The sequence below is a fragment of the Mesoplodon mirus genome, assembly GCF_964341445.2.
Source record: "Mesoplodon mirus genome assembly, chromosome: 5".
Classification (NCBI taxonomy): domain Eukaryota; kingdom Metazoa; phylum Chordata; class Mammalia; order Artiodactyla; family Ziphiidae; genus Mesoplodon; species Mesoplodon mirus.
This window is the reverse complement of record NC_138980.1, coordinates 120,724,915-120,751,215: the sequence shown is the minus strand read 5'-3', so window position 1 is coordinate 120,751,215 and position 26,301 is coordinate 120,724,915. Positions and strand designations below refer to the sequence as shown.

Sequence of the window (26,301 nt, the reverse complement as noted above, 5' to 3'; positions counted from 1 at the left end):
GGACAATCACAGCCAGGCCTCAACTGACCCTGTAGTTAACTGTGAAGGAGAGATGGCCCTTCAGAGTTGGGATGGGGAGTTGGGTCTTTACATCCCTTGACCAGTTATTGGCTGTGAGCTGCTCCAGGAAGAGGGCATGATCTTGGATGAGATGGCTCTTTTCAGCTCTTTTTTCAAAGAGGGCCGTCAGCCAACAACCACACCCCACCCCCATGCCCCAATGGCTAGAGGGCAGCACAGCACAGCACCCATGATGGGATATGACCCGGAAGTTGTACAAACCCCTTGTACTTACATCTCCGTATCTAGAATGTCTAGAATGGCCACCACAGCTGCAAAACAGGCTGGGAAATACAGTCTTTAGCTAAGAGGGCATATGCCTATCCTTGACTAAAAGGAAGAAGGGGTGAATGGATATTGGGGAATAATCACAGGAGGAAAGGAAAATTATTGCTCGAGTTTGTTCAGCTTGTTGACTCTTTTAGATCAAAAACTATTACATCAAGGAAGCTACCCACAAAGCACAGAGGCAGAAAGAGAGGTAAAAGTGGGGCGAGAACAACTGAGAGGTAATCATATCCAGTGATGTCCCTCGAGGAATAATGACAACGCCAAACTTGGCTAAATTTTGGAATGATCCAGGGCTGGCTCCCCAGAGCTCTGCAGGAAGAGGTTCCCAGGGCATACTTCCAATCTGCTCCCCCAAACCCAAGCCACAAGGAGAACTGAATGAAAAGCCTCTCCTTAAAGTGTCCTACTTTGAGCTCTATGCCCACCTCTGGGATTGGATGCTTTTCTAAGACCTGTTACATATCAGAACCGGTCGCTTTATGTAGAGGATAAAAATACTGAAACATGGTTGTTTCTGCCAAAGAACCCCCCCAGTAATTATGTTGACCTAAATCAGACCCAAATCAGACAGCACTAATGTATCACTTTCTTTTAGTGGTAATGGGACTTTCTGCAAAATAACAGTGTGTGAAAAGGAAGGAGGCTAAGAAAAGCTTATGTGCCTGCCCCCCTCTATCTGAACAAAGCAGCTAGACCAGTTCCTGCCACTGACTGGATCAGGGATTGGAACCTGACATAAAAGCCATCTATAGGCTGAACATAAGGAGATCAGCTTCTGAAGAAGCACGGTAATAAAACTCTTACCAAGAGTGGCACTAGATTGGATAGTGTGGGACTAACCAACCAACAGATCCTCTTAGGCATTTGGAGAGAGGCATTTGTTAGGCATCCTCTTAGGCACTTGTTCTCTCCTCTTAGAGAGAGGAGCCGGTATGCACTAACAGTGAAACTAGAGAGAACAAAGCAGAGGGAGGATGAGGAACCATAAACTGTCTGCTTTCTAGAATGGCTGATGGGCTCCTAGAAGTATTCCTCTCTCCTCTCTCCCTGCCCTCATCCCCATCCTTTCCCATACACCCAGTGCTGGAATACAGGGGACTTCTTAGCTGCAAAAAGGCAGGACCATGGGAATCCTCAAAATGGAGCAAGTTTCTACCCTCCCCCCCACAAAAAATAGTGTTTAATTTCTTAACTCAGGAGGTGTCTTGCCAGGATCCTGCATACTGATATTTTATGAATAAAGTGGTAACATGAAGGGCCCTACTTTGAGCCTTGTGTCCACCTCTGGGTTTTAGCCATAGCCAGGCACATGTGACAGGTGGTAATGGTGGGCTGCCCAAAGTGTATTTGTACCAGTCAGTATAGGATAAAGCTTAAGAAAACAGGTTCCAGAATTCCACAGACCTGGGTTTAAATCTTAGGTCTGCCATATATTAGCTGTGTAGCCTTGGAAAAGTCTTATATCCTTTGTAAGGATCCATCTCCTCTTCTGTAAAATAGGGACATAATAATAGTATCTGCTTCACAGGGCTTTTGTAAAAGTTAAGTGAGGTAAAATTGGCTCTTGGCACAGGGCATAGAATGTAGTAAGCACCCAATAAATCAGCTGTAATAGTAGTTACCCAATAAATAAGCCTCCTTGGAGGAAAATTACCCTAAGATATGAAGAAAGTCAATTTGACCCAGAAACAAAGTCTCAGAAGAGAGATTCTGACTATAACTTGGTGCCCAGCTCTCAGCTCTGTCTCCTGGTCCAGCTTCCCAGTGATTCATCATCAAATCCCATAGAGGTAGGATTATAGTAAGTTAAGAAAAGAGTTTTTCATTGAAAACTGGTTAATGCTTTGGTGTACGAGGCAGCGTTGCTTTGGCATCACCGCAACTTCCTATAATACATGTGTTCCTCCTAACCAGGAAAGAAGTAATTTCTCAAACTTCACTTCAAAATGCTGCACAGCTTTGGAATCTCACAGGATCCAAAGCACCAGAGGTGGTACTCAGCAGATGTGACAGTGATTTCCAGCAGACATGAATGTGTCACTGCCAGATGTGATAATGGTACCCAGCAGACATGACTGTGGTCTCCAGCTGATGTGACAATAGTATCTAGTAGACAAGAATATGGTCCCCAACAGATGTAACAACGATCTCTAGCAGAGATGACAATGCTCCCCAGCAGATGTGGTGGTAGATCCAGAAGCAGAGTGGTGCCCTGTGGATGCAGCAGGACCCTTGGAAGCAGCAACAGACTTAAGCTGATTGATATCAAGAGAGGTACTGGAGCTCAGGGGTGTGATATTGTCTAAGGTTGGGGGAAGAGATCAAGAAAATGACTGACACCATGAAGTAGCTGCTAGTATTTATTTGTGAACATGTGTGGATAATAGCCCAAGGTACAGAAATTTGGGGCATGAGGGAAGTGGAGAAAAGACTCTGATTTGAACCAGACTGAGGAAAATAGGCAGGGAGCTATGGAGTACAGTTCTATTATCTGGCATTCCCATAAGAGTCAAACAAAGGGCTTTACTTATAGCACCGTATTCCAATGCAGACGTGGAGAGAACACTGTACCAGGAGCCTGGAGTACTGGCTGTTCATTCTGGTCTGCTACTGACTGTCTCTGGGGAAATAAGTTAACCTCCTTGAACCCCAGCTCATCCTCATACCGAAAAGAAAGAACAGGGTTGTACTCAGTAACTGAGGCCCTTTCTGTGATAGTTTTTTGTCATCACTCCCAGATTCAGATAAAGCCAAGGTCTCCCTAACACTCCTTCCACATTGAAATGTGTTTAACTCCAAAGAACTTGGAGATGTTACCATTCCTGTAAGTAATCTTTTAATGGAAATTTTACTTCCTTTAAAATAATTAACATTCAGTACCCAATCTTAGAACATTATCCAAACTTAGATGAGAAAAGATGAAGCAACGAAAAAGGTGTTACCTTATCATACTGGGTTTTTTTTTGGCATTAAAAAAAAAAAAAAGACAATTAGGGGATGAGGAAAGTTTTCGTTTCTTTAGTACTGAGTTGGTGGCAGCAAAAGCCAAGCAGGATTTGACTATCTCAGGGATAGATTTCCCCTAGGTGACCCAGGTACCTAGGGGAAGGTACAGCCAAGGTGAGTGATGTCCTCTGGGACTTACATGGCCTGGCCACAAGTGAGAGACCTTCTATAAAGGTCTACAAGACCCTGGGAACATAGGAGGGTACATTCTAAGGGGCTGACACCTGCCTCACCTTGGGTGGGTAGGTGGGAGGAGTTAGCCAGGACCTCTATTAAGTTGTACTGGGAGAGGTGAACCCATGTTTTGAAGCTCATCTCTTTGCCTTCTGGCACATTCCTTCTTCTGATAAGGAACCTCTGGTAATCACATGTCTCATTGGAACATTATCCTCATCTACTAATGTAAAATGATGGCTGACTGTCAACATTCAGAAGGTCCCTGGGGAGGCCAGGTGTCACGGGGAAGACTGCCAGGCTGGCTTCCAAGGGGAATGTTCCTTTCCGTGGTAAAAGTACTATAGACCTGGGTTGGGATTCAGTCATAGAGATGCAGAAGCTCTTGTCTTGTCAGCGTGGAGGGAGGCTGAAGAATAATAAGCAGACTGCCCTTATTTTCATTAAAAGGCAAAATGTCTTTTACAGGGCTGGCATTAGTTTCAGCCTGGCAAGTACATTCTTTTTTTTTTAATTCAAACAGAAGGTCACAAAAATTATAATCATCCCCATCAGTTCACTCAGTCCCATGTAATTAAAATTTTTTTCATCTTGATCTTTTGTTAGCAGTTTTATGAGTTCATCAGTTTTCCATTAGAGTTCTGAAAATGCTTATTCATTCAGTTCAGCAGTATAGTCAGTTACCAGAAACCTGTACTTGTCAAGTCTTTTCCATGCATTCCTTGAAGATGACACCCTTTTATAGGAACATATTTGCAAAGGCATCAGAGTACACCCAGAACTGTCTGTAAATGACAAAAGACTTAAAAATGACCACGGTTAAAGATTTGATGAAAGTTCATAATAATGCAATTGACAAGGAAATTTAGTTATTTCTGAGATATACATTTTAAAGTAATAACTAGAATTATGACTTATAACACTATACCAGAACATATAAGATTTTTAGAAATTTCATGTAATGTCTGAAACATTTATATTAACATATTTCCATACAAATAACCCAATGAAAGTTTAGTATTAGTTGTTTTGTTTGTTTGTTTTTTTATACTGCAGGTTCTTATTAGTCATCAATTTTATACACATCAGTGTATACCTGGCAAGTACATTCTAAGACAAACTGCCAGGAAGCCAGTTTAACAGAAATTTGCTTGGCAAGCAACAAGGGTGAGGTTTAATGGGGTCAGCCTATAATTACCTGATGCATCCATTTCTACCATGTGGCCTGTCTGCCACTTGGCCCAGAAGCGTTGTATCAGCGGCCAGGACAACTCACGTGTCCACTGCCAACTTTTGCCTCACTAACTCTTCCCATACCACCCATTTCTAAAACGTCAATGTCTGACCAGTTTCCTTTCTGACTGCCACAGTCTTTTCTTAAATGTGTTAAAATTTTTCATTGGGACAGGTTAAAGTCAAGTCTCTGTACTCTACAAGATGTGGCTGTATACTGGGTTTACCCATTACCTGTGGTCAGCTGGCAAAAAGCTATTTCTTTGCATAGCCTAATTCTTGGGGTCACCCCATTGTTGGCCTCCTCCCATATAACAAATACACTGTAGTCTTAAAATGTCATTTTGTTATTTCATTTCATTTTTATTTTCTGTGTTCTTTTGAAGGTCTCCACTGATTTTTTTTTGAGTGGGATTGCTCTGAGAAAGAATGTTATTTTTAGCATAAATTGAATCAAGTGCAATGAACTCTTATAACAAATTCAACTGCCATAATCAGCTTCATTATATCAAAGGAGGGCAGCTTCTTTCTCCATTACTATTTCTACCTGAGAGACAAAACTGTGTTCACAAATGATGAAACATATATACGTATAATATCATGTTTAAAATACTACTAGCTCTAAAAGTTGGTCAGTAATAAGTTCTCATTTCTTTTTTTCATAATTGATTTTCCTTGTCATGTTAGTGTTTTGCACCACTAACTGCTGCTACAAACCCCAAGCATAGACAAGCTGCTTGGAATTCCAACGCTGGATGAATTGATTCAAACAGGGTAGACTAATTCATACCACTCTTCCTGTGCTGCCACTAATGAAGAAGACTAAAGAGCAAGTAAAATAGTTACCACTTTCCAGATTTCAATTTTTTATTTGCTTTAATCATTTCATTTTTACTTATTGATCCATTCAAGTATATATTTATTTATTCCTACCTAATTTGTCCTACAGAGCATTTAAGACATGAACACAAGATGAAAATAAGGATCAGAAAAAATAAAAATAAATGTTAGATAATCAAAGTGGGAGGGAAGAGTTAAAAGATTTATAGGATAGTAGCTCCTACATAATTATTAAAGTGGAGGTCAATGTTTGGGCGGGGCTTCCAGGTGGCAAAAGCAAAACTGAAAATATAATAGATACAAAATTACCTGTTAGCCATAAAGAAATCTCCTAAAATAAACAAAGCTTTTTGTTGGCACTTGGATCTGAAGGAAATTTCTTATTTATAGCTTTATATAAGAAAAACTCAGTGATATGGATGGCACAATCCCGCAATATAGTTTGGCAACATGCAAACCAAAAGAATTTTGTGTATTGGGGGGCAGGATTTTTTCTTTGTTAATTTCTTCCTTCTACTAGTTCCTGAGCAATACATTTTCTATTCTCCCAGAGGTAAGCATAAATATTTTAATATTTAATAAAATCTAAACTTATCAATCATTTTACCTGCTCCTGAAAAATACAAGATCATTATAAGACTATATCTAATTGCTTCCCTCCCAACTTTATTTTATTTTTATTTTTATTTTTTTTTTGCGGTACGCGGGCCTCTCACTGTTGTGGCTTCTCCCGTTGTGGAGCACAGGCTCCGGACGCGCAGGCTCAGCGGCCATGGCTCACGGGCCCAGCCGCTCGGCGGCATGTGGGATCTTCCTGGACCGGGCACAAACCCGTGTCCCCTGCATCGGCAGGCGGACTCTCAACCACTGCGCCACCAGGGAAGCCCCCAACTTTATTGTTTATAGTACTTTAGTTCTATCTTGCTTTTTAATTCTACAAATTAAGCATCATTGTTATTGTTTTATATGACCAATATTTAAGTCTATTTATTTATAAAACCATTGCTCATCATTTCTTCTTTTATTTCAGACTTCCAATTTGAGTTCATTTTTCTCTGAGTCTGAAGTATATACCTTAGAAATTCACTTTGTGATGATCTATACTGAGTTTTATTTGTCTTTAAATGTCCTTATTTTACCCTTATTCTTTTCATTAATTATAGAGTTTGGGATTGATAGGTTTTTTTTTTCCTCAGCACATTAAAAATAATATTCCCTGTCTTCTGGCTTCCATTAATTATTATTTATCCTGTTTGGGATTTGTTGGGATTCTGTAGTTTGGTGTCTGTCAACAATTCTGAAAAATTCTCAGCCATTCTCTCTTTAAGTATTGTCTCTTTTCCATCCTTTCTAATATCTCCATCTAGAACTCCAATTAGACATATGGACTTCTTACTCTATCCTCCTTTACTTTTAACTTCTCATATTTCTTTTTAATCTTGTTTCTCTGTCCTATATTTTGTACAAGTTCTTTAGATTTATCTTCTACTTCACTAATTATCTCTTAATTTTGTCCAATCTACCATATAATTCATACATTGTTTTTCATTTCAATTCTATTTTCCTTTCCTAGAAGTTCTATTTCAAATATACTTAAAAATTTCTTTTTCTTTCTTGTCCTTTTTTTTAATGCATTCTTTTTATTTTTTTATTTTATTTTTTATTTTTTTTATTAGTTTCTGCTTTATAACAAAGTGAATCAGTCATACATATACATCTGTTCCCACATCCCTTCCCTCATGCATCTCCCTCCCTCCCACCCTCCCCATCCCACCCCTCCAGGTGGTCACAAAGCACTGAGCTGATCTCCCTGTGCTCTGCGGCTGCTTCCCACTATCTATCTACCTTATGTTTGGTAGTGTATATATGTCCATGCCTCTCTTTCGCTTTGTCACAGCTTACCCTTCCCCCTCCCCATATCCTCAAGTCCATTCTCAAGTAGGTCTGTGTCTTTATTCCCGTTTTACCCCTAGGTTCTTCATGACATTTTTTTTTAATTCCATATACATGTGTTAGCATACAGTATTTGTCTTTCTCTTTCTGACTGACTTCTCTCTGTATGACAGACTCTAGGTCTATCCACCTCATTACAAATAGCTCAATTTCGTTTCTTTTTATGGCTGAGTAATATTCCATTGTATATATGTGCCACATCTTCTTTATCCATTCATCCGATGATGGACACTTAGGTTGTTTCCAGCTCCGGGCTATTGTGAATAGAGCTGCAATGAACATTTTGGTACATGTCTCTTTTTGAATTATGGTTTTCTCAGGGTATATGCCTAGTAGTGGGATTGCTGGATCATATGGTAGTTCTATTTGTAGTTTTTTAAGGAACCTCCATACTGTTCTCCATAGTGGCTGTACCAATTCACATTCCCACCAGCAGTGCAAGAGGGTTCCCTTTTCTCCACACCCTCTCCAGCATTTATTGTTTCTAGATTTCTTGATGATGGCCATTCTGACTGGTGTGAGATGATATCTCATTGTAGTTTTGATTTGCATTTCTCTAATGATTAATGATGTTGAGCATTCTTTCATGTGTTTGTTGGCAGTCTGTATATCTTCTTTGGAGAAATGCCTATTTAAGTCTTCTGCCCATTTTTGGATTGGGTGGTTTGTTTTTTTGCTATTGAGCTGCATGAGCTGTTTATAAATTTTGGAGATTAATCCTTTGTCAGTTGCTTCATTTGTAAATATTTTCTCCCATTCTGAGGGTTGTCTTTTGGTCTTCTTTATGGTTTTCTTTGCTGTGCAAAACCTTTGAAGTTTCATTAGGTCCCATTTGTTTATCTTTGTTTTTATTTCCATTTCTCTAGGAGGTGGGTCCAAAAGGATCTTGCTGTGATTTATGTCATAGAGTGTTCTGCCTATGTTTTCCTCTAAGAGTTTGATAGTTTCTGGCCTTACATTTAGGTCTTTAATCCATTTTGAGCTTATTTTTGTGTATGGTGTTAGGGAATGATCTAATTTCATACTTTTACATGTCCCTGTCCAGTTTTCCCAGCACCACTTATTGAAGAGGCTGTCCTTTCTCCACTGTACATTCCTGCCTCCTTTATCAAAGATAAGTTGACCATATGTGCGTGGGTTTATCTCTGGGCTTTCTATCCTGTTCCATTGATCTATCTTTCTGTTTTTGTGCCAGTACCACACTGTCTTGATTACTGTAGCTTTGTAGTATAGTCTGAAGTCAGGGAGCCTGATTCCTCCAGCGCCGTTTTTCGTTCTCAAGATTGCTTTGGCTATTCGGGGTCTTTTGTTTTTCCAAACAAATTTTGAAATTTTTTGTTCTAGTTCTGTGAAAAATGCCAGTGGTAGTTTGATAGGGATTGCATTGAATCTGTAGATTGCTTTGGGTAGTAGAGTCATTTTCACAATATTGATTCTTCCAATCCAGGAGCATGGTATATCTCTCCATCTATTTGTATCATCTTTAATTTCTTTCATCAGTGTCTTATAATTTTCTGCATACAGGTCTTTTGTCTCCTTAGGTAGGTTTATTCCTAGATATTTTATTCTTTTTGTTGCAATGGTAAATGGGAGTGTTTTCTTGATTTCATTTTCAGATTTTTCATCATTAGTGTACAGGAATGCCAGAGATTTCTGTACATTAATTTTGTATCCTGCTACTTTACCAAATTCATTGATTAGCTCTAGTAATTTTCTGGTAGCATCTTTAGGATTCTCTATGTATAGTATCATGTCATCTGCAAACAGTGACAGCTTTACTTCTTCTTTTCCAATTTGGATTCCTTTTATTTCCTTTTCTTCTCTGATTGCTGTGGCTAAAACTTCCAAAACTATGTTGAATAAGAGTGGTGAGAGTGGGCAGCCTTGTCTTGTTCCTGATCTTAGTGGAAATGGTTTCAGTTTATCACCATTGAGGACAATGTTGGCTGTGGGTTTGTCATATATGGCCTTTATTATGTTGAGGAAAGTTCCCCCTATGCCTACTTTCTGCAGGGTTTTTATCATAAATGGGTGTTGAATTTTGTCGAAAGTTTTCTCTGCATCTATTGAGATGATCATATGGTTTTTCTCCTTCAACTTGTTAATATGGTGTATCACATTGATTGATTTGCATATATTGAAGAATCCTTGCATTCCTGGAATAAACCCCACTTGATCATGGTGTATGATCCTTTTAATGTGCTGTTGGATTCTGTTTGCTAGTATTTTGTTGAGGATTTTTGGATCTATGTTCATCAGTGATATTGGCCTGTAGTTTTCTTTCTTTGTGACATCCTTGCCTGGTTTTGGTATCAAGGTGATGGTGGCCTCATAGAATGAGTTTGGGAGTGTTCCTTCCTCTGAAATTGTTTGGAAGAGTTTGAGAAGGATGGGTGTTAACTCTTCTCTAAATGCTTGATAGAATTCGCCTGTGAAGCCATCTGGTCCTGGGCTTTTGTTTGTTGGAAGATTTTTTATCACAGTTTCAATTTCAGTGCTTGTGATTGGTCTGTTCATATTTTCTATTTCTTCCTGATTCAGTCTCGGCAGGTTGTGCATTTCTAAGAATTTGTCCATTTCTTCCAGGTTGTCCATTTTATTGGCATAGAGTTGCTTATAGTAATCTCTCATGATCTTTTGTATTTCTGCAGTGTCAGTTGTTACTTCTCCTTTTTCATTTCTAATTCTATTGATTTGAGTCTTCTCCCTTTTTTTCTTGATGAGTCTGGCTAATGGTTTGTCTATTTTGTTTATCTTCTCAAAGAACCAGCTTTTAGTTTTATTGATCTTTGCTATTGTTTCCTTCATTTCTTTTTCATTTATTTCTGATCTGATCTTTATGATTTCTTTACTTCTGCTAGCTTTGGGGGTTTTTTGTTCTTCTTTCTCTAATTGCTTTAGGTGCAGGGTCAGGTTGTTTGCTCGAGATGTTTCCTGTCTCTTAAGGTGGGATTGTATTGCTATAAACTTCCCCCTTAGAACTGCTTTTGCTGCATCCCATAGGTTTTGGGTCGTCGTGTCTCCATTGTCATTTGTTTCTAGGTATTTTTTAATTTCCTCTTTGATTTCTTCAGTGATCACTTCGTTATTGAGTAGTGTATTGTTTAGCCTCCATGTGTTTGTATTTTTTACAGATCTTTTCCTGTAATTGATGTCTAGTCTCATAGCATTGTGGTCGGAAAAGATACATGATACAATTTCAATTTTCTTAAATTTACCAAGGCTTGATTTGTGACCCAAGATATGATCTATCCTGGAGAATGTTCCATGAGCACTTGAGAAAAATGTGTATTCTGTTGTTTTTGGATGGAATGTCCTATAAATATCAATTAAGTCCATCTTGTTTAATGTATCATTTAAAGCTTGTGTTTCCTTATTTATTTTCATTTTGGATGATCTGTCCATTGGTGAAAGTGGGGTGTTAAAGTCCCCTACTATGATTGTGTTACTGTCGATTTCCCCTTTTATGGCTGTTAGTATTTGCCTTATGTATTGAGGTGCTCCTATGTTGGATGCATAAATATTTACAATTGTTATATCTTCTTCTTGGATCGATCCCTTTATCATTATGTAATGTCCTTCTTTGTCTCTTCTAGTAGTCTTTATTTTAAAGTCTATTTTGTCTGATATAAGAATTGCTACTCCAGCTTTCTTTTGATTTCCATTTGCATGGAATATCTTTTTCCATCCCCTTACTTTCAATCTGTATGTGTCTCTAGGTCTGAAGTGGGTCTCTTGTAGACAGCATATATATGGGTCTTGTTTTTGTATCCATTCAGTCAATCTGTGTCTTTTGGTGGGAGCATTTAGTCCATTTACATTTAAGGTAATTATTGGTATGTATGTTCCTATTCCCATTTCCTTAATTGCTTTGGGTTCGTTATTGTAGGTATATTCCTTCTGTTGTGTTTCTTGCCTAGAGAAGTTCCTTTAGCATTTGTTGTAAAGCTGGTTTGGTGGTGCTGAACTCTCTCAGCTTTTGCTTATCTGTAAAGGTTTTAATTTCTCCATCAAATCTGAATGAGATCCTTGCTGGGTAGAGTAATCTTGGTTGCAGGTTTCTCTCCTTCATCACTTTAATTATGTCCTGCCACTCCCTTCTGGCTTGTAGAGTTTCTGCTGAGAGATCAGCCCTTAACCTGATGGGGATTCCCTTGTGTGTTCTTTGTTGTTTTTCCCTTGCTGCTTTTAATATGATTTCTTTGTGTTTAATTTTTGACAGTTTGATTACTATGTGTCTTGGCGTATTTCTCCTTGGATTTATTCTGTATGGGACTCTCTGTGCCTCCTGGACTTGATTAACTATTTCCTTTCCCATATTAGGGAAGTTTTCAACTATAATCTCTTCAAATATTTTCTCAGTCCCTTTCTTTTTCTCTTCTTCTTCTGGAACCCCTATAATTCGAATGTTGGTGCGTTTAATGTTGTCCCAGAGGTCTCTGAGACTGTCCTCTGTTCGTTTCATTCTTTTTTCTTTATTTTGCTCTGCATCGGTTATTTCCACTATTTTATCTTCCACCTCACTTATCCGTTCTTCTGCCTTAGTTATTCTGCTATTGATCCCATCTAGAGTATTTTTCATTTCATTTATTGTGTTTTTAATCGATGCTTGATTCATCTTTAGTTCTTCTAGGTCCTTGTTAACTGTTTCTTGCATTTTGTCTATTCTATTTCCAAGATTTTGGATGTTGGAAATAGAATCTTGGATCATCTTTACTATCATTATTCTGAATTCTTTTTCAGGTAGACTGCCTATTACCTCTTCATTTGTTAGGTCTGGTAGGTTTTTATCTTGCTCCTTCACCTGCTGTGTGTTTTTCTGTCTTCTCATTTTGCTTATGTTACTGTGTTTGGGGTCTCCTTTTTGCAGGCTGCAGATTCGTAGTTCCTGTTGTTTTTGGTGTCTGTCCCCAGTGGCTAAGGTTGTTTCAGTAGGTTGTGTAGGCTTCCTGGTGGGGGGGACTAGAGCCTGTGTTCTGGTGGTTGAGGCTCTATCTTGTCTTTCTGGTGGACAGGTCCACGTCTGGTGGTGTGTTTTGGGGTGCCTGTGGCCTTATTATGTTTTTAGGCAGCCTCTCTGTTAATGGGTGGGGTTGTGTTCCTGCCTTGCTAGTTGCTTGGCATAGGGTGACCCGCACTGTAGTTTGCTGGTCATTGACTGAAGCTGGGTGCTGGTGTTGAGATGGAGATCTCTGGGAGATTTTTGCCGCTTGATATTATGTGGAGCTGGGAGGTCTCTTGTGGACCCGTGTCCTGAAGTTGGCTCTCCCACTTCAGAGGCACAGCACTGACTCCTGGCTGCAGTACCAAGAGCCTTTCATCTACCCGGCTCAGAATAAAAGGGAGAAAAAGTAGAAAGAAAGAATTAGTAGAAGAAAGAAAGAGAGAGAGAAAGAAAGGAAGAAGGAAAGAAAGGAAGAAGGAAAGAAAGGAAGGAAGGAAGAAAGAAAGGAGGGAGGGAGGAAGGAAAGAAAAAGGAAGAGTGAATGGAAGAAGGGAGGGAGGAAGGAAAGAAAGAAAAAAAAAAGAAAGACAGGAGGGAGGGAGGAAGGAAAGAAAGAAAGAAAGACAGGAGGGAGGGAGGAAGGAAAGAAAGAAAGAAAGACAGGAGGGAGGGAGGGAGGAAGGAAAGAAAAAGAAAGTGAAAGGAAGAGGGGTGGGAGGGAGGGAGGAAGGAAAGAAAGATAGGAGGGAGGGAGGGAGGGAGGAAGGAAAGAAAAAGAAAGAGTGAAAGGAAGAAGGGAGGGAGGAAGGAAAGAAAAAGAAAGAGTGAAAGGAAGAAGGGAGGGAGGGAGGGAAGAAGGAAAGAAAGAGAAAGAAGGAAAGGAGGGGCGGAGGGAGGGAGGGAGGAAGGGAAGGTAGGAAAAAAAGAAAGAGCAGGTAAAGTAAAATAGAATAAAGTATGAAATATAGTAGCGTTATTAAAATTAAAAAGTAATTATTGAAAAAAAACGGACAGATAGAACCCTGGGACATATGGTGGAAGCAAAGCTATACAGAGAGAATCTTACACAGAAGAATACACATACACATTCACAAAAAGAGAGCAGGGGGAAAAATAAAAAATCTTGCTCTCCAAGTCCACCTCCTCAATTTGGGATAATTCGTTGTAAAAAGAGGAAAAGGGGGGGAAAGTCTTAAACCTTGTCCTCAAAGTCCACTTCCTCAATTTGGGATGATTCGCTGTCCATTCATGCACTCCACAGACGCAGGGCACATCAAGTGGACCGTGGAGGTTTAATCCGCTGCCTCCGAGGCTGCACAGAGAGATTTCCCTGTCTCTTCTCTGCTCTCACAGCTCCCGGGTCTCAGCCTTGGACCTGGCCCCGCCTCTGCGCGTAGGTCGCCGGAGGGCGTCCGTTCTTCGCTCAGACAGGACGGGTTTAAAGGAGCCGCTGATGCGGGGGCTCTGGCTCACTCAGGCAGAGGGGAGGGAGGGGCGCGCAGTGTGGGGCGGGCCTGCGGCGGCAGAGGCCGGCGTGACGTTGCAGCAGCCCGAGGCGGTCCGTGCGCTTTCCCGGGAAAGCCGTCCCCGGGTTCCGGGACCCCGGCAGTGGCGGGGTGCACAGGCCCCCTGGAAGGCGGGGCAGACAGTGACCCGCGCTCGCACACAGGCCCCGCGGCGGCGGCAGCAGCAGCAGCCCCAGCGTCCCTCGCCCGTCTCCGGGGTCCGCGCCTTTAGCCGCGGCTCGCGCCCGTCTCCGGCTCTTCCCAAAGCAGCCCTCTTAATGCTCTCTCCTCGCGCACCAGGAAACAAAAGGGAAGAAAAAGCCTCTTGCCTCTTCGGCAGCTCCAGACCCTTTCCCCGGACTCCCTCCGGGCTAGCCGTGGTGCACTAACCCCTTCAGGCTCTCTTCCTGCCGCCAGCCCCAGTCCTCTCCCTGCGCTCCGACTGAAAGCAGATACCCGAGCCTCAGCTCCCAGCCCCGCCTGCCCCGGTGGCGGAGCAGACAAGCCTCTCGGGCTGGTGTGTGCCTGAGGGCACCGATCCTCTGTGCCGGAATCTCTCCGCTTTGCCCTCCACACCCCTGTTGCTGTGCTCTCCTCCGCTACTCCGAAGCTTTCCCCCTCCGCCACCTGCAGTCTCCGCCCGCGAAGGGGCTTGTAGTGTGTGGAAACCTTTCCTCCTTCACGGCTCCCTCCCACTGGTGCAGGTCCCGTCCCTATCCTTTTGTCTCTGTTTATTCTTTTTTCTTTTGCCCTATCCAGGTATGTGGGGAGTTTCTTGCCTTTTGGGGGGTCTGAGGTCTTCTGTCAGCGTTCAGTAGGTGTTCTGTAGGAGTTGTTCCACGTGTAGATGAATTTCTGATGTATCTGTGGGGAGGAAGGTGATCTCCGCATCTTACTCTTCCGCCATCTTCCCAGGGTCTTGTTTCTTGTCCTTATTTTCAGGCTTCTCTTTTATTTCTTGAAGCATATTAAATATACTTATTGTATAGCTTGGAAGCCTGTGAAAGTTTGATTCTGTGTCAGTTGTTTCTGTTGGCTCTCACCTATGGTGCCTTATTTCCTTGAATGTTTTGTAATTTTTTAATTATTATTATTTGGAACATTATCTGTAGGAATTCTTTGAGAACTGGGTTAAAGCTTTTGTCCTCCAGAGAGGATTTTTTTGGACTTGAGTTGCCTGGAGACACTACCAGATTTCTATCTGATATTTTTTCACGCCATACAGTAGCATGAATTTAGCACTACAAAACCACAAGAAGCAACATTAACTATGAAGCATTCTTCCTTTTTAAAAAATTTTTTTTTTAATTTATCTATTTATTTATTTTTGGCTGCACTGGGTCTTCGTTGCTGCGTGCAGGCTTTCTCTAGTTGTGGTGAGCGGGGGCTACTCTTCATTGCAGTGTGTGGGCTTCTCATTGCGGTGGCTTCTCTTGTTGTGGAGCACGGGCTCTAGGAGTGGGGGCTTCAGTAGTTGTGGCACATGGGCTCAGTAGTTGTGGCTTGCAGGCTCTAGAGCACAGGCTCAGTAGTTGTGGTGCACAGGCTTAATTGCTCCGTGACATGTGGGATCTTCCCGGACCAGGGATCGAAACTGTGTCCCCTGAATTGGCAGGTGGATTCTTAACCACTGTGTCACCAGGGAAGTCCCTGAAGCAGTCTTGACAAAAATATTTAAGCTTGAATCTAATAATGAGAAACAATTGGTAAAATTCAGAATATAGGACATTCTACATGACAGTTGGCTGGAATTCCTCAAAAAATTCATTGTCATACTCACACATAAAAGGCAGGATACTTTTCTTAATTAAAAGAAGCTTAAGAAACAGAACAATCAAATTCAGTGCACTTTGGGCAGCTTCTGTTTTTCTTAAGTCATAAAATATATTTGGAAGACAATTAAGAATATTAGAATACAGACCATATAGTAAATGACATTTTATCATTACTTTTCTGAGATGAGATAATACTATGATTCTATAGGAAGATGTCCTTATTCTAGGAAATGAGTGTTGAAGTATTTAAGAATAAAGTGTCCAGTGATTATAAGTTAATTTCAGTTGGTTCAAACCAAAAAAAAACAGGTGTTTATCTATACACACACACGCACGCATGCACACACACACGTGTAGGTATAGATATTGGCTTATGTATAGAGAAACTGGTGACTCTAGAACTGTTCATTGTACTTTTGACTTCTCTGTAAGTTATAAAACATTAAATTTTTTAACTTTGTGGGAAAAGGCAAAAACAAACAAACAAAAAACCCACATGAAGGATAGCTATAGGTACAACTGCTCAGGGGGAAGATTTTCTCCCCTACACCAGAGCTAAAATCAAGACAGCCAAGATTTCTTGTTCTCCCCTTCCGAACAGAGGGTTTATTTCTAATCCACTCTTGTACTAAGAGTGTGACTCCTTCAGGTCTCAGCTTTACATGGGGGAGGGCGTCCTCCTATTAGTCTCTTCATCCTAAGAGGGCCTAAGGCTTTTTTTTATCCCTTCAACCTGTGAAGCTGATAAAACAAAAGTTTAATTTCTCAAGGTTTATCAGATACTCTCAGTGTAAAAGCTGACTTCGGTGCTCATCTACCTTTTAGGATTCAGGCTCTAACTTTATATTTGGCCTCTATGAATTTCTTGCTTTCTTACAGCTCAGTAATCGATCTAATTTTTAAAATATTTTCTACTCTGAAATGTTAACTGTTTTTACTAGGAGGATCATTCAGGGCATCTTGTTCTAATATACTACCAGAAACAAAAGTCTTCATGCAACAACATTTTAAATAAAAATTCAATCACAATTATTTTTCTTCCAATTTTTGTAGAGATTTAAATAGCAGTTATAACCACAAGCAAGTTTCAAAACAATATTCCTTCCCATATCATTATTAAAAAGCCTCTGGTCTTAATACATAAGTCCAGTACATTTACCTTTCAGCTACCCAGGTGAAAATATAGTTGTCTCAATACACAAAAAAGTACGCTATCAAGCCAGTCTTTTCTCCTGATTTATGAAGCTCATTTACTCAAATCGTTGTAAAGTCATAATTTACCTTATGTCCCAAAAAGGTACATAAAGAGAGGCTAGATCATGAAAGAACACCTTCTCAGTGTCATAAATTCCTTTCATAACAACAGTGGAAACAGCCCTGTTGACAAGTCTGATACATCCTTTTTTTCATGCTTTATTTATTCGCTTATATAAGGATCAGACTACAAAGCCCACATCTCTCCCATTTTCTTTTTATGGTACTGGACTTGGGATGCTCTGGACCAAACTACTCTATGAGGATGTCACACTTCTCTCAACACAAGACTCCACCTAAGAACAGGGCGAACCTTTCCCCAAGACAGGTGCATAGGTTACCATTGATTTCCTCAGTTGGATGAACACCAGCCTTAATTGAACAGGAATATTTATTAAAGAAACATAGAGGAAAAAAAGGAAAAGTAAACAAACATCTATTCTGCAACAAGCAAATCTCAGAATCATAACATTCCATGATGTCCCACAGACCCTGATTATAGCAGAATAATTATTCCCCAGAGTCAATTACAGTTGTGGATTGAGGATATTTTTATCCTGGGATTTTCCTTAGCCTTTACCAGCCTCCAAAACTCTCTATTTTTCTGATCTGTATGTTGGCCAACATATCTAACTGTACCTGCACACACATAGAGTTACCCAGGAGTGAGATTACAGAGTTTCTATATATAATAGCACAGCCTCCTCCTTGATTTTGAGCTCAGTTTTTGCCCTAGGTAACCAAGGCAGCAAAAGCATTAATTCTGCTTGTAGTCAGAGTAATTAAAATTTCCTCTAAGTCCTGCTGTCTTTCCCTTCTTTTTACAAGAGGGTTGGGTGTACTTTCTCTAACAGAATATGCTCTACTTGTTTAAAATTGTCAAGGCAACCTACTCTTTCCCCATTTCCTCTCATTTAAGCTCCAGAGGATAATAGATTAACAAACTCAATTTAAAACAGAAATACCTGAACCTCATCCCCCCCAAATGAAAGTAATAATGAAACCACTTTGTGTCAGGCACTAGGTTAAATGCTTATATTTATTCTCTCACCCAGAAAGTGCTATTGGCAACTCCACTCATCTTACAATCGGTACCATTAGCATCTCCATCTTTTGAATGACACTTCAGTCTAAGGAACAGAGCCATCACAGGCCTTCCTAAGGGCACACAGTATGGAATCAGGATCAAAGCCATTATGGCTGCAGAGCCTACTGCATTCCTAACCAGGACAATACCCCTGCTTATTTTCAGCAGCTCTTCTCAGAAATGTTTCAGATTCACACATCCTGGGAGTCTTCAGGTCCCTGAAGTCAGAGTCTCAACCTAGGAATAAACAACCACTCTTAATTGAAAGTTACAGTATGTCAGACACCATCCTGGAGCTGGTTCTCATACAACTCGCAAGGTAGATATCATTCCCATTTCCCAGTGAGGAAATGGAGACACCACCCTCTCCCCCAGCAAAAGTTTTAAGAGACCATACACCTTCTAAGGCCATACATCTAGAGAGTGATGAGCGGGGTTTCAAACCCAGGTGTGACTCCATGTGCCACCTCTCCAGATCAGACCCAGCATTCCTTCACAGGACAGGGCTAGGTCATGATACACTGTGCTGGTGACCACAACCATTATGGCAATGGTCTTTAAAAAGTGTAGAGAAAGAAAAGCTAATACTGGAAAACTGAGTTTTTGGTTTCATATAATATATTAGAGGAAAATAAATTAAATTAACAGCAAGAAATTCATTCTTATGGCTTCCCTTCCCTTAGCCTGCCCAGGAAGCAGGGGTTTTTGCATTGATCATTCATTCTCTAGAAGCCAGTGCAGTAGAGTAGAAAGGCACTTGGCCTGGGGTCAGAGACTTGAGTTTGAGGCCAAGCTTCAGCATTCCCTTGGGTAGGTTGTTCAACCTCCCTGACCTTTAGTTTTCTAGTCTGTACAGTGGGAATTTTAACCATCTTATCTATCTCACTTCAGTGTTGTGAAGATTAAATGAGATCAAAGATATGACAGGACTCTGTATCTGAATGAGATAAAGTTGATTACTATTATTATGTGAGTTACTAAGACTCTTCCACAGAAAAGAGATAAGGATGGTGTGTGTGTGTGTGTGTACTTATGCATATCCATACATATTTATGCATGCATGAATATGCATATAAGTACATATGTATAAGTAAGTTGTGTTGTGCAAATGAAGATAAAAAATTAGTCACAGGGCTTCCCTGGTGGCGCAGTGGTTGAGAGTCCGCCTGCTGATGCAGGGGACATGGGTTCGTGCCCCGGTCTGGGAGGATCCCACATGCCGTGGAGTGGCTGGGCCTGTGAGCCATGGCTGCTGAGCCTGTGCGTCCGGAGCCTGTGCTCCACAACGGGAGAGGCCACAACAGTGAGAGGCCCACGTAAGGAAAAAAAAAAAAAAAAAAAAAAAAAATTAGTCATAATGTCACAGGAAAAGCCCTGTTTGGGTGTGCTGGGGCAAGCCTGCAGGCCTTGATTTTAGCTGCTTAACTAAGCTGCTTATCAGATATACAGATAGTGTTGAAAGACTGCTGCTGTGACCAAGATAAGAGGGATAGTAATCCTCAGAGGACTAGTACCAAAGTCTGTGCTGCCACTGGTGACTTCCAGGACCCTCACTGAACAGCGTGCTCCAATCAGAGGGCACTGGGAAAGGAGCTCTTACATTCTGGAGAGAGAGAGAAAGAGAGAGGGAGAGAGGGTATGTGTGTAAGAAAGAAAAATGAAGGTATCATATGGAACGTGGGACTCTTTGACGGGTCCTTTAAAAAAGAACCAGCACTCAACACCCCTGCACACAATGAGCTTGTTCTTGAGGGACTCTTGGCTGCCTCCTCACCTTGCCTTCCCCTTTTTCTCTCCTTCTTCCCCCAATTCCTCTGCTACCTTTGCTCACTTCTGCTTTTTCTGCTGAAACTTTTCCTTTATTGGATTTGTCACGTCTACTTTGCTTTCCCACTGGTCACTTTTTAAATGCAGCAGCCAAAGTCATCAATATCACTGGCAATTACATCCATACTCAGAATTATTTCTGTGAAGGGACATGCCAGAACACCAGAAGCAAATCTCTTTCTGAGAATTATGCAAGGCGGAATCTCATTTTTAACTGACATGTATGATGAAACACATGCTATCTACCAATGAAATTTAACGCTCAAGTGGCAATATAAAAGGTCTGCAGTTCACATTTCCCTAGACCCATAAAAGGAAGAATATTTTCATTAGACAGATTTTTCAAGTCAATGACCAACCCCCTCCCGTTTCTCCTGAGACTGATGTAAAGCTGGTCCATGTTAATACCACTGGCAGAATACTGTACCTAGAGAGAGGAAGGAGAGGAAGGGTAGATTTAATATTTGTTAGTTTGTGGTACTAGGAGGTAAGATGTGATGCTCATGCCCCGTGCCCCTCAACTCCTAGGTCTTAATAGAAGACAGGAGAGTAAGAAATGGAATCAGCAACAGGAGTCTGCTAATATTTGCTTCCTCTTCCTTCCCTTCCTTTCTTCTGCTTAATAATTAAGTCTAACATAATGGATAGGATTTCAGAAAACGTATGGCCTAGAAGAGGGGCCAGTCACTTTTCCCATGAAGAGCCAGAGAGTAAAGACTTTAGGGCTTTGTAATCCACAGGGACTTGGTTGCAACTCCCCAGCTTTGTGGTTGTGTCACAAAAGCAGCCGTAGACAAGTGAACATGGCTGTGTTCCAACACAATTTTATTTATAGACCTTGAAATCTGAAATGTACATAATTTTCACGTCATAAATAACACTCTTATTTATAATCTTTTTTTCTGCAGCCACTTAAAAATGTCAAAACTCCCCTTAACTTGTCGACCCTACGGAAACAGGTGGTAAGCCAGATTTGGCCTGTGGGTCACAGTTTGCCAACCCCTGGTCTAGAACTTCTTATATATTAAGAGTATTCTTCACATTAAACCCATGGAAACTGAAGTTATTTCGTCTCTTTTTGCCCATCCTCTTTTCCCTAAGTCCATTATATTTCCCCACCCCCTCCCTCCTATTCTCATGTACCAGTTCATCACTTCTCTTCTAGCTTCGCCTATTTGAGCTATGAACCTCAAAAGTGAATAAGGACCATTTGCCAAAGACCCACTTGTAAGCACCCAGCCCTGCAGGGGGCACTAGCAGAGTGAGAGACACAGAGCCTGTGGTGACCATGTTGGCCTGGTCTGTAATCCACCCTCCTCTCCCTCTTCCTTCCTGGTCGAGCCCACTCCCACAATGGAGGCTGAAAACACCAGTCGTCCCTTTCCCACCCTTCCTGACAGAAAAGACACGGATATGTCTGTGACCCATTCCTGGACAATAAGACTTGAGGAGAAAGAAGTCTATTTGGGTGCTGCTGGGAAAGGTCTTCCTCATGGAAAAATGAGCAGTGGTTGGAGATTGAGAGAGATACAAGAGCAGAAGCCTCACTGTCCCCTTGCTTCCTACTCTTGGATGATGTCATGTAAAGATATGACGTTAGGAGCTGCAATAACCACGAGGGAAGTTCAACAGCTGATCCAGAGGCATAAGGTTGTTAATTCACTGAATCACCCCTGCAACCCTCTCCCTCTGGACTTCATGTTATAGGAGGTAATGAACCCCTGGGATGGGAATTCTGTTACTGTCTTAACACAGACAGCCTTCATTCTTGTGAAGCTTCTGTTGTAATACAGAAAATGAAAAACTATTATAAGAAAACATAAAATACCAAATTTAATAGACCACCACATGATACTAGTTATAATTTTAATGCCTCCTGATTAAGAAAAATCACATACCATCAACTCCCTCCCTGGCAGCTCTGTTCCATCTACGTCAAAATATGTTCCTATCTCTCCCAATAATTACTGCCCTATCTCCACCTTCCACATCACAGGCAAGATTCTTGAAAGTTATCTTACTTTTATCATTATCTTTATTCTCCACTTCCTATTCTGTCATCCTCACTCCTCAAATGGCAGTACCCTGTTTTTCTTTCACCCACACTACTCCATTAAATGCTTTCAACAGAGTCACCAATGACCTCCATGTTGATAAGCCGAAGCACAGTTTTCAGTTCTTATCTTGCTTGACCTCTCCAAGGTATTGATACTATTCACCATGCCTCCCTGATACCACACTTTCCCAGTTTTCTTTTACTTCTCTCTATCTTTATCTCTGCCTTCTCCTCTACTGATTCTGAACATTAGTGTTCCTCAGTGTTTTTTCCTCATCTGACACACGCTTCTTAGGCAGTCTCATCTACACCTACAGCTTTAGCTGCTACCTGTAAATTAATGAGGCCACACCTATCGACCTCTCTCTTGAGTTACAGACCCTTGTAACTAAGCTCCTAATGGACAGTTCCACTTGAATGTCTTAAAGGTGGCTTAACCTCAACATGGCCAAGGCAAACCATCATCTACCCCTCATATCTCAGAGAATGGCACTACAGTCTGCCACGTGGCCCAGGTCAGGACCCCAGACATCATCTTGACATCTCCCTCCATGGTCTTGCACATAACATGCATTCACTCTGCCTGCAATGTTCTACCCTTACTTTGCCACATGGAGAATACCTCCTCATCCTTCATGACCCCAGTGAAAAGCCAGCTCTTCTAGGAAGATTCTTCCAATTCTCTCTAACTATAAGTTGCTTTCTCCTCAGCATTTCCTTATTTCTTAGGACACATATCTGTTATAGCCTTTATCATATTATTTATATCCTCTGTATTTCTGTATTTCTCACAGCAGACTGTGAGCTGAAGAACAAGAACTGTGTTTCATTCATCTTTGTATGGCCATTGTCTAACACAGTGCTGGGCACATTCTTGAAGACTGTTGAGAAATATTTGTTGAGTGAAGTAATGAACAGGCACAAAATAATTATTTGTTGGATAGCTGATTACATTAAAGAGAAGAAACTCTAATTCAGATTTCATGATTGATAGGCAAATATTCTTTCTAACTCAACACTTTTGTCAATGATTGGATAGCAACACCTACAGAATTTTATGATTTAGAGTTGGAAAAAATATTTATATATATGGTCCAGCTTCTTTACAAACTTGTTAGGGCTCATTTGTAATTAGCAGTACCAAGTTTCCTGTTGACAGTTAACTACTAAAATCCTTCATGTGTTAGTTATTTTAGTAAAGTTAAACATGCCCCCAGGAATTCGAGTAATACTATTCACTTGCTTACAAACATTTTTTCCCCATAGATGAATGTCAATCCAATTCAAATCAAATCATCCCCAATTCTAAACTTCTCACATCCAAATGAATATAATTTTAGCATATTTTACAAGTTTGCTTTATGTCCTATTATTTCATTGCAGTTTGCATCATATTTTCTTAGCAAATACAGTTAGACATCTGGCACTAAGTTTGGGATTTCCCTGGAACAATAATCATTCTTATCACTAGACTTTGTAGGAACCACCATTTGGATGGATTAATGTATTGTTTAATGAAGCAGTGCAATTACCTTAAGAAATGCTAGTTGTCAAAACTCTCTCTGGACTTCAAGCTGGGTAGACATAGTTACTGGTAATAAATGTCCTCACAATTGCACTTCTGGCTATTTTTCTAAGGAATTTTTACACAGTATTTAGTAAAGTATATTAAAGAAGCTTAATAAGAATTTTTAAAATAGTCTACTTAGACCCTTAGTGAGATTGAAAATGAGTGATTTTACACACTTCTTTTCTTGCTTCACTAATCTTCAGTGCCTAATTGCTAAGGCAAAGTATCTTTTTCTGAGTTCTATGAAAAAGTTTTTTACTTTTAATTGTACACTAATCAAAAGCCCCCTGCTTCATTTACTAGGCCCTTATTGGTGTTGACTAGTTTCCAGGGAAGCTATTTTCCTGTCACTTAATCAAGAAACTTCCTTTGTTGAAACTAACTCAACATTGTAAAACAACTATACCTCAATTTAAAAAAAAAAAAGGAACTTTCTTTGTTATTAACACTAAACTAAATAATAGTCCAAAGTCTACATTTTCCAGTGCTGTGGCATAAATGTCATCACACATTACAGTGTAAACCATACTCCCTTCAAACCATCTTTAAATGTTAGTAATTATCTTCCATTTCTATTCCCTTCAAGAATTCTAGTGGAGAAGGGGGAGACCTTCAAGATGATGGAGGATAAGACATGGAGATCACCTTCCTCCCCACAGATACATCAGAAATACATGTACATGTGGAACAACTCCTACAGAACACCTACTGAACGCTGGCAGAAGACCTCAGACCTCCCAAAAGGCAAGAAACTCCCCACGTACCTGGGTAGGGCAAAAGAAAAACAAAAAAGACAGAGACAAAAGAATAAGGATGAGACCTGCACCTCTGGGAGGGAGCTGTGAAGGAGGAAAAGTTTCCACACACTAGGAAGGCCCTTCACGGGCGGAGACTGCAGGTGGTGGAGGGGGAAGCTTCGGATTCACAGAGGAGAGCACAGCAACAGGGGTGCGGAGGGCAAAGCGGAGAGATTCCCGCACAGAGGATCGGTGCCGACCGGCACTCACCAGCCTGAGAGGCTTGTCTGCTCACCCTCTGGGGCAGGTGGGGACTGGGAGCTGAGGCTTGGGCTTCAGAGGCCACATCCCAGGGAGAAGACTGGGGTTGGCTGTGTGAACACAGCCTGAAGGGGGCTAGTGCGCCACAGCTAGCTGGGAGGGAGTCCAGGAAAATGTCTGGACCTGCCAAAGAGGCAAGAGACCATTGTTTCCTGGTGCACGAGGAGAGGGGATTCAGAGCACCGCCTAAACGAGCTCCAGAGACGTTCGCAAGCCACGGCTATCAGGGCGGACCCCAGAGATGGGCATGAGACTCTAAGGCTGCTGCTGCAGCCACCAAGAAGCCTGTGTGCAAGCACAGGTCACTATCCACACTGCCCCTCCCGGGAACCTGTGCAGCCCACCACTGCCAGGGTCCTGTAATCCAGGGACAACTTCTCCGGGAGAATACACGACCTCAGGCTGGAGCGATGTCACGCTGGCCTCTGCTGCCGCAGGCTCGCTCCGCATCTGTACCCCTCCCTCCCCCAGGCCTGAGTGAGCCAGAGCCCCCGAATCAGCTGCTACTTTAACCCTGTCCTGTCTGAGAGAAGAACAGACACCCTCAGGCGACCTTCACACAGAGGCAGAGCCAAATCCAAAGCTGAACCCCAGGAGCTGTGCAAACAAAGAAGAGAAAGAGAAATCTCTCCCAGCATCCTCAGGAGCAGCGGATTAAATCTCCACAATAAACTTAATGTACCCTGCATCTGTGGAATACCTGAATAGCCAATGAATCATCCCAAATTGAGGCAGTGGACTTTGGGAGCACCTGTAGACTTGGGGGTTGCTTTCTGCATCTAATTTGTTTCTGGTTTTATGTTTACCTTAGTTTACTATTTAGAGTTTATTATCATTGGTAGATTTGTTTATTAATTTGCTTGCTCTCTTCCTTTTTTTTAATATATAGATTTTTTTTCCTTTTTCTCTTTTTGTGAGTGTGTATCTGTGTGCCTCTTTCTGTGATTTTGTCTGTATAGCTTTGCTTTTACCATTTGTCCTAGGGTTCTGTCTTTTTTTTTTTAGTATAGTTTTTAGCACTTGTGATTATCATTGGTGGATTTGTTTTTTGGTTTGGTTGCTCTCTTCTTTCTTTTTTTATTACTTTTTAATTTTTTTAATTTTTAATAATTTTGTTTAATTTTTTATTTTAATAAATTTATTTCATTTTATTTTACTTTTTCTTCTTTCTTTTTTTTTTTTTTTCCTCCCTTTTCTTCTCAGCTGTGTGGCTGACAGGGCCTTGGTGCTCTGGCCACATGTCAGGACTGTGCCTCTTAGGTGGGAGAGCCAAGTTCAGCACATTGGTCCACCAGACACCTCCCAGCTCCACATAATATCAAACAGTGAAAGCTCTCCCAGAGATCTCCATCTCAACGCTAAGACCCAGCTCCACTCAATGACCAGCAAGCTACAGTGCTGGACACCCTATGCCAAACAACTAGCAAGACAGGAACACAACCCCACTCATTAGCAGAGAGGCTGCCTAAAATCATAATAAGGTCACAGACACCACAAAACACACCACTGGATGCGGTTGTGGCCACCAGAAAGACAAGATGCAGCCTCATCCACCAGAACACAGGCACCAGTCCCCTCCACTGTGTAGGAAGCTTACACAACCCACTGAACCAACCTTAGCCACTGGGGCAGACACCAAAAACAACAGGAACTACGAAACTGCAGCC

General features: G+C 41.3%; 1 protein-coding gene across 1 annotated transcript in view; it reads left to right on the top strand.

Moving 5' to 3' along the window:
- Nucleotides 1–26,030, top strand: part of CMYA5 (cardiomyopathy associated 5) — a 327,862-nt gene extending 301,832 nt beyond the window's left edge. Inside the window, exon 3 of the mRNA XM_082621622.1 lies at nt 25,838–26,030. Within this exon, the coding sequence (XP_082477748.1) occupies nt 25,838–25,950 (113 nt within the window). The 3' untranslated portion in view covers nt 25,951–26,030. The remainder of the gene's footprint in view (nt 1–25,837) is intronic.
- Nucleotides 26,031–26,301: the final 271 nt, after the last annotated feature.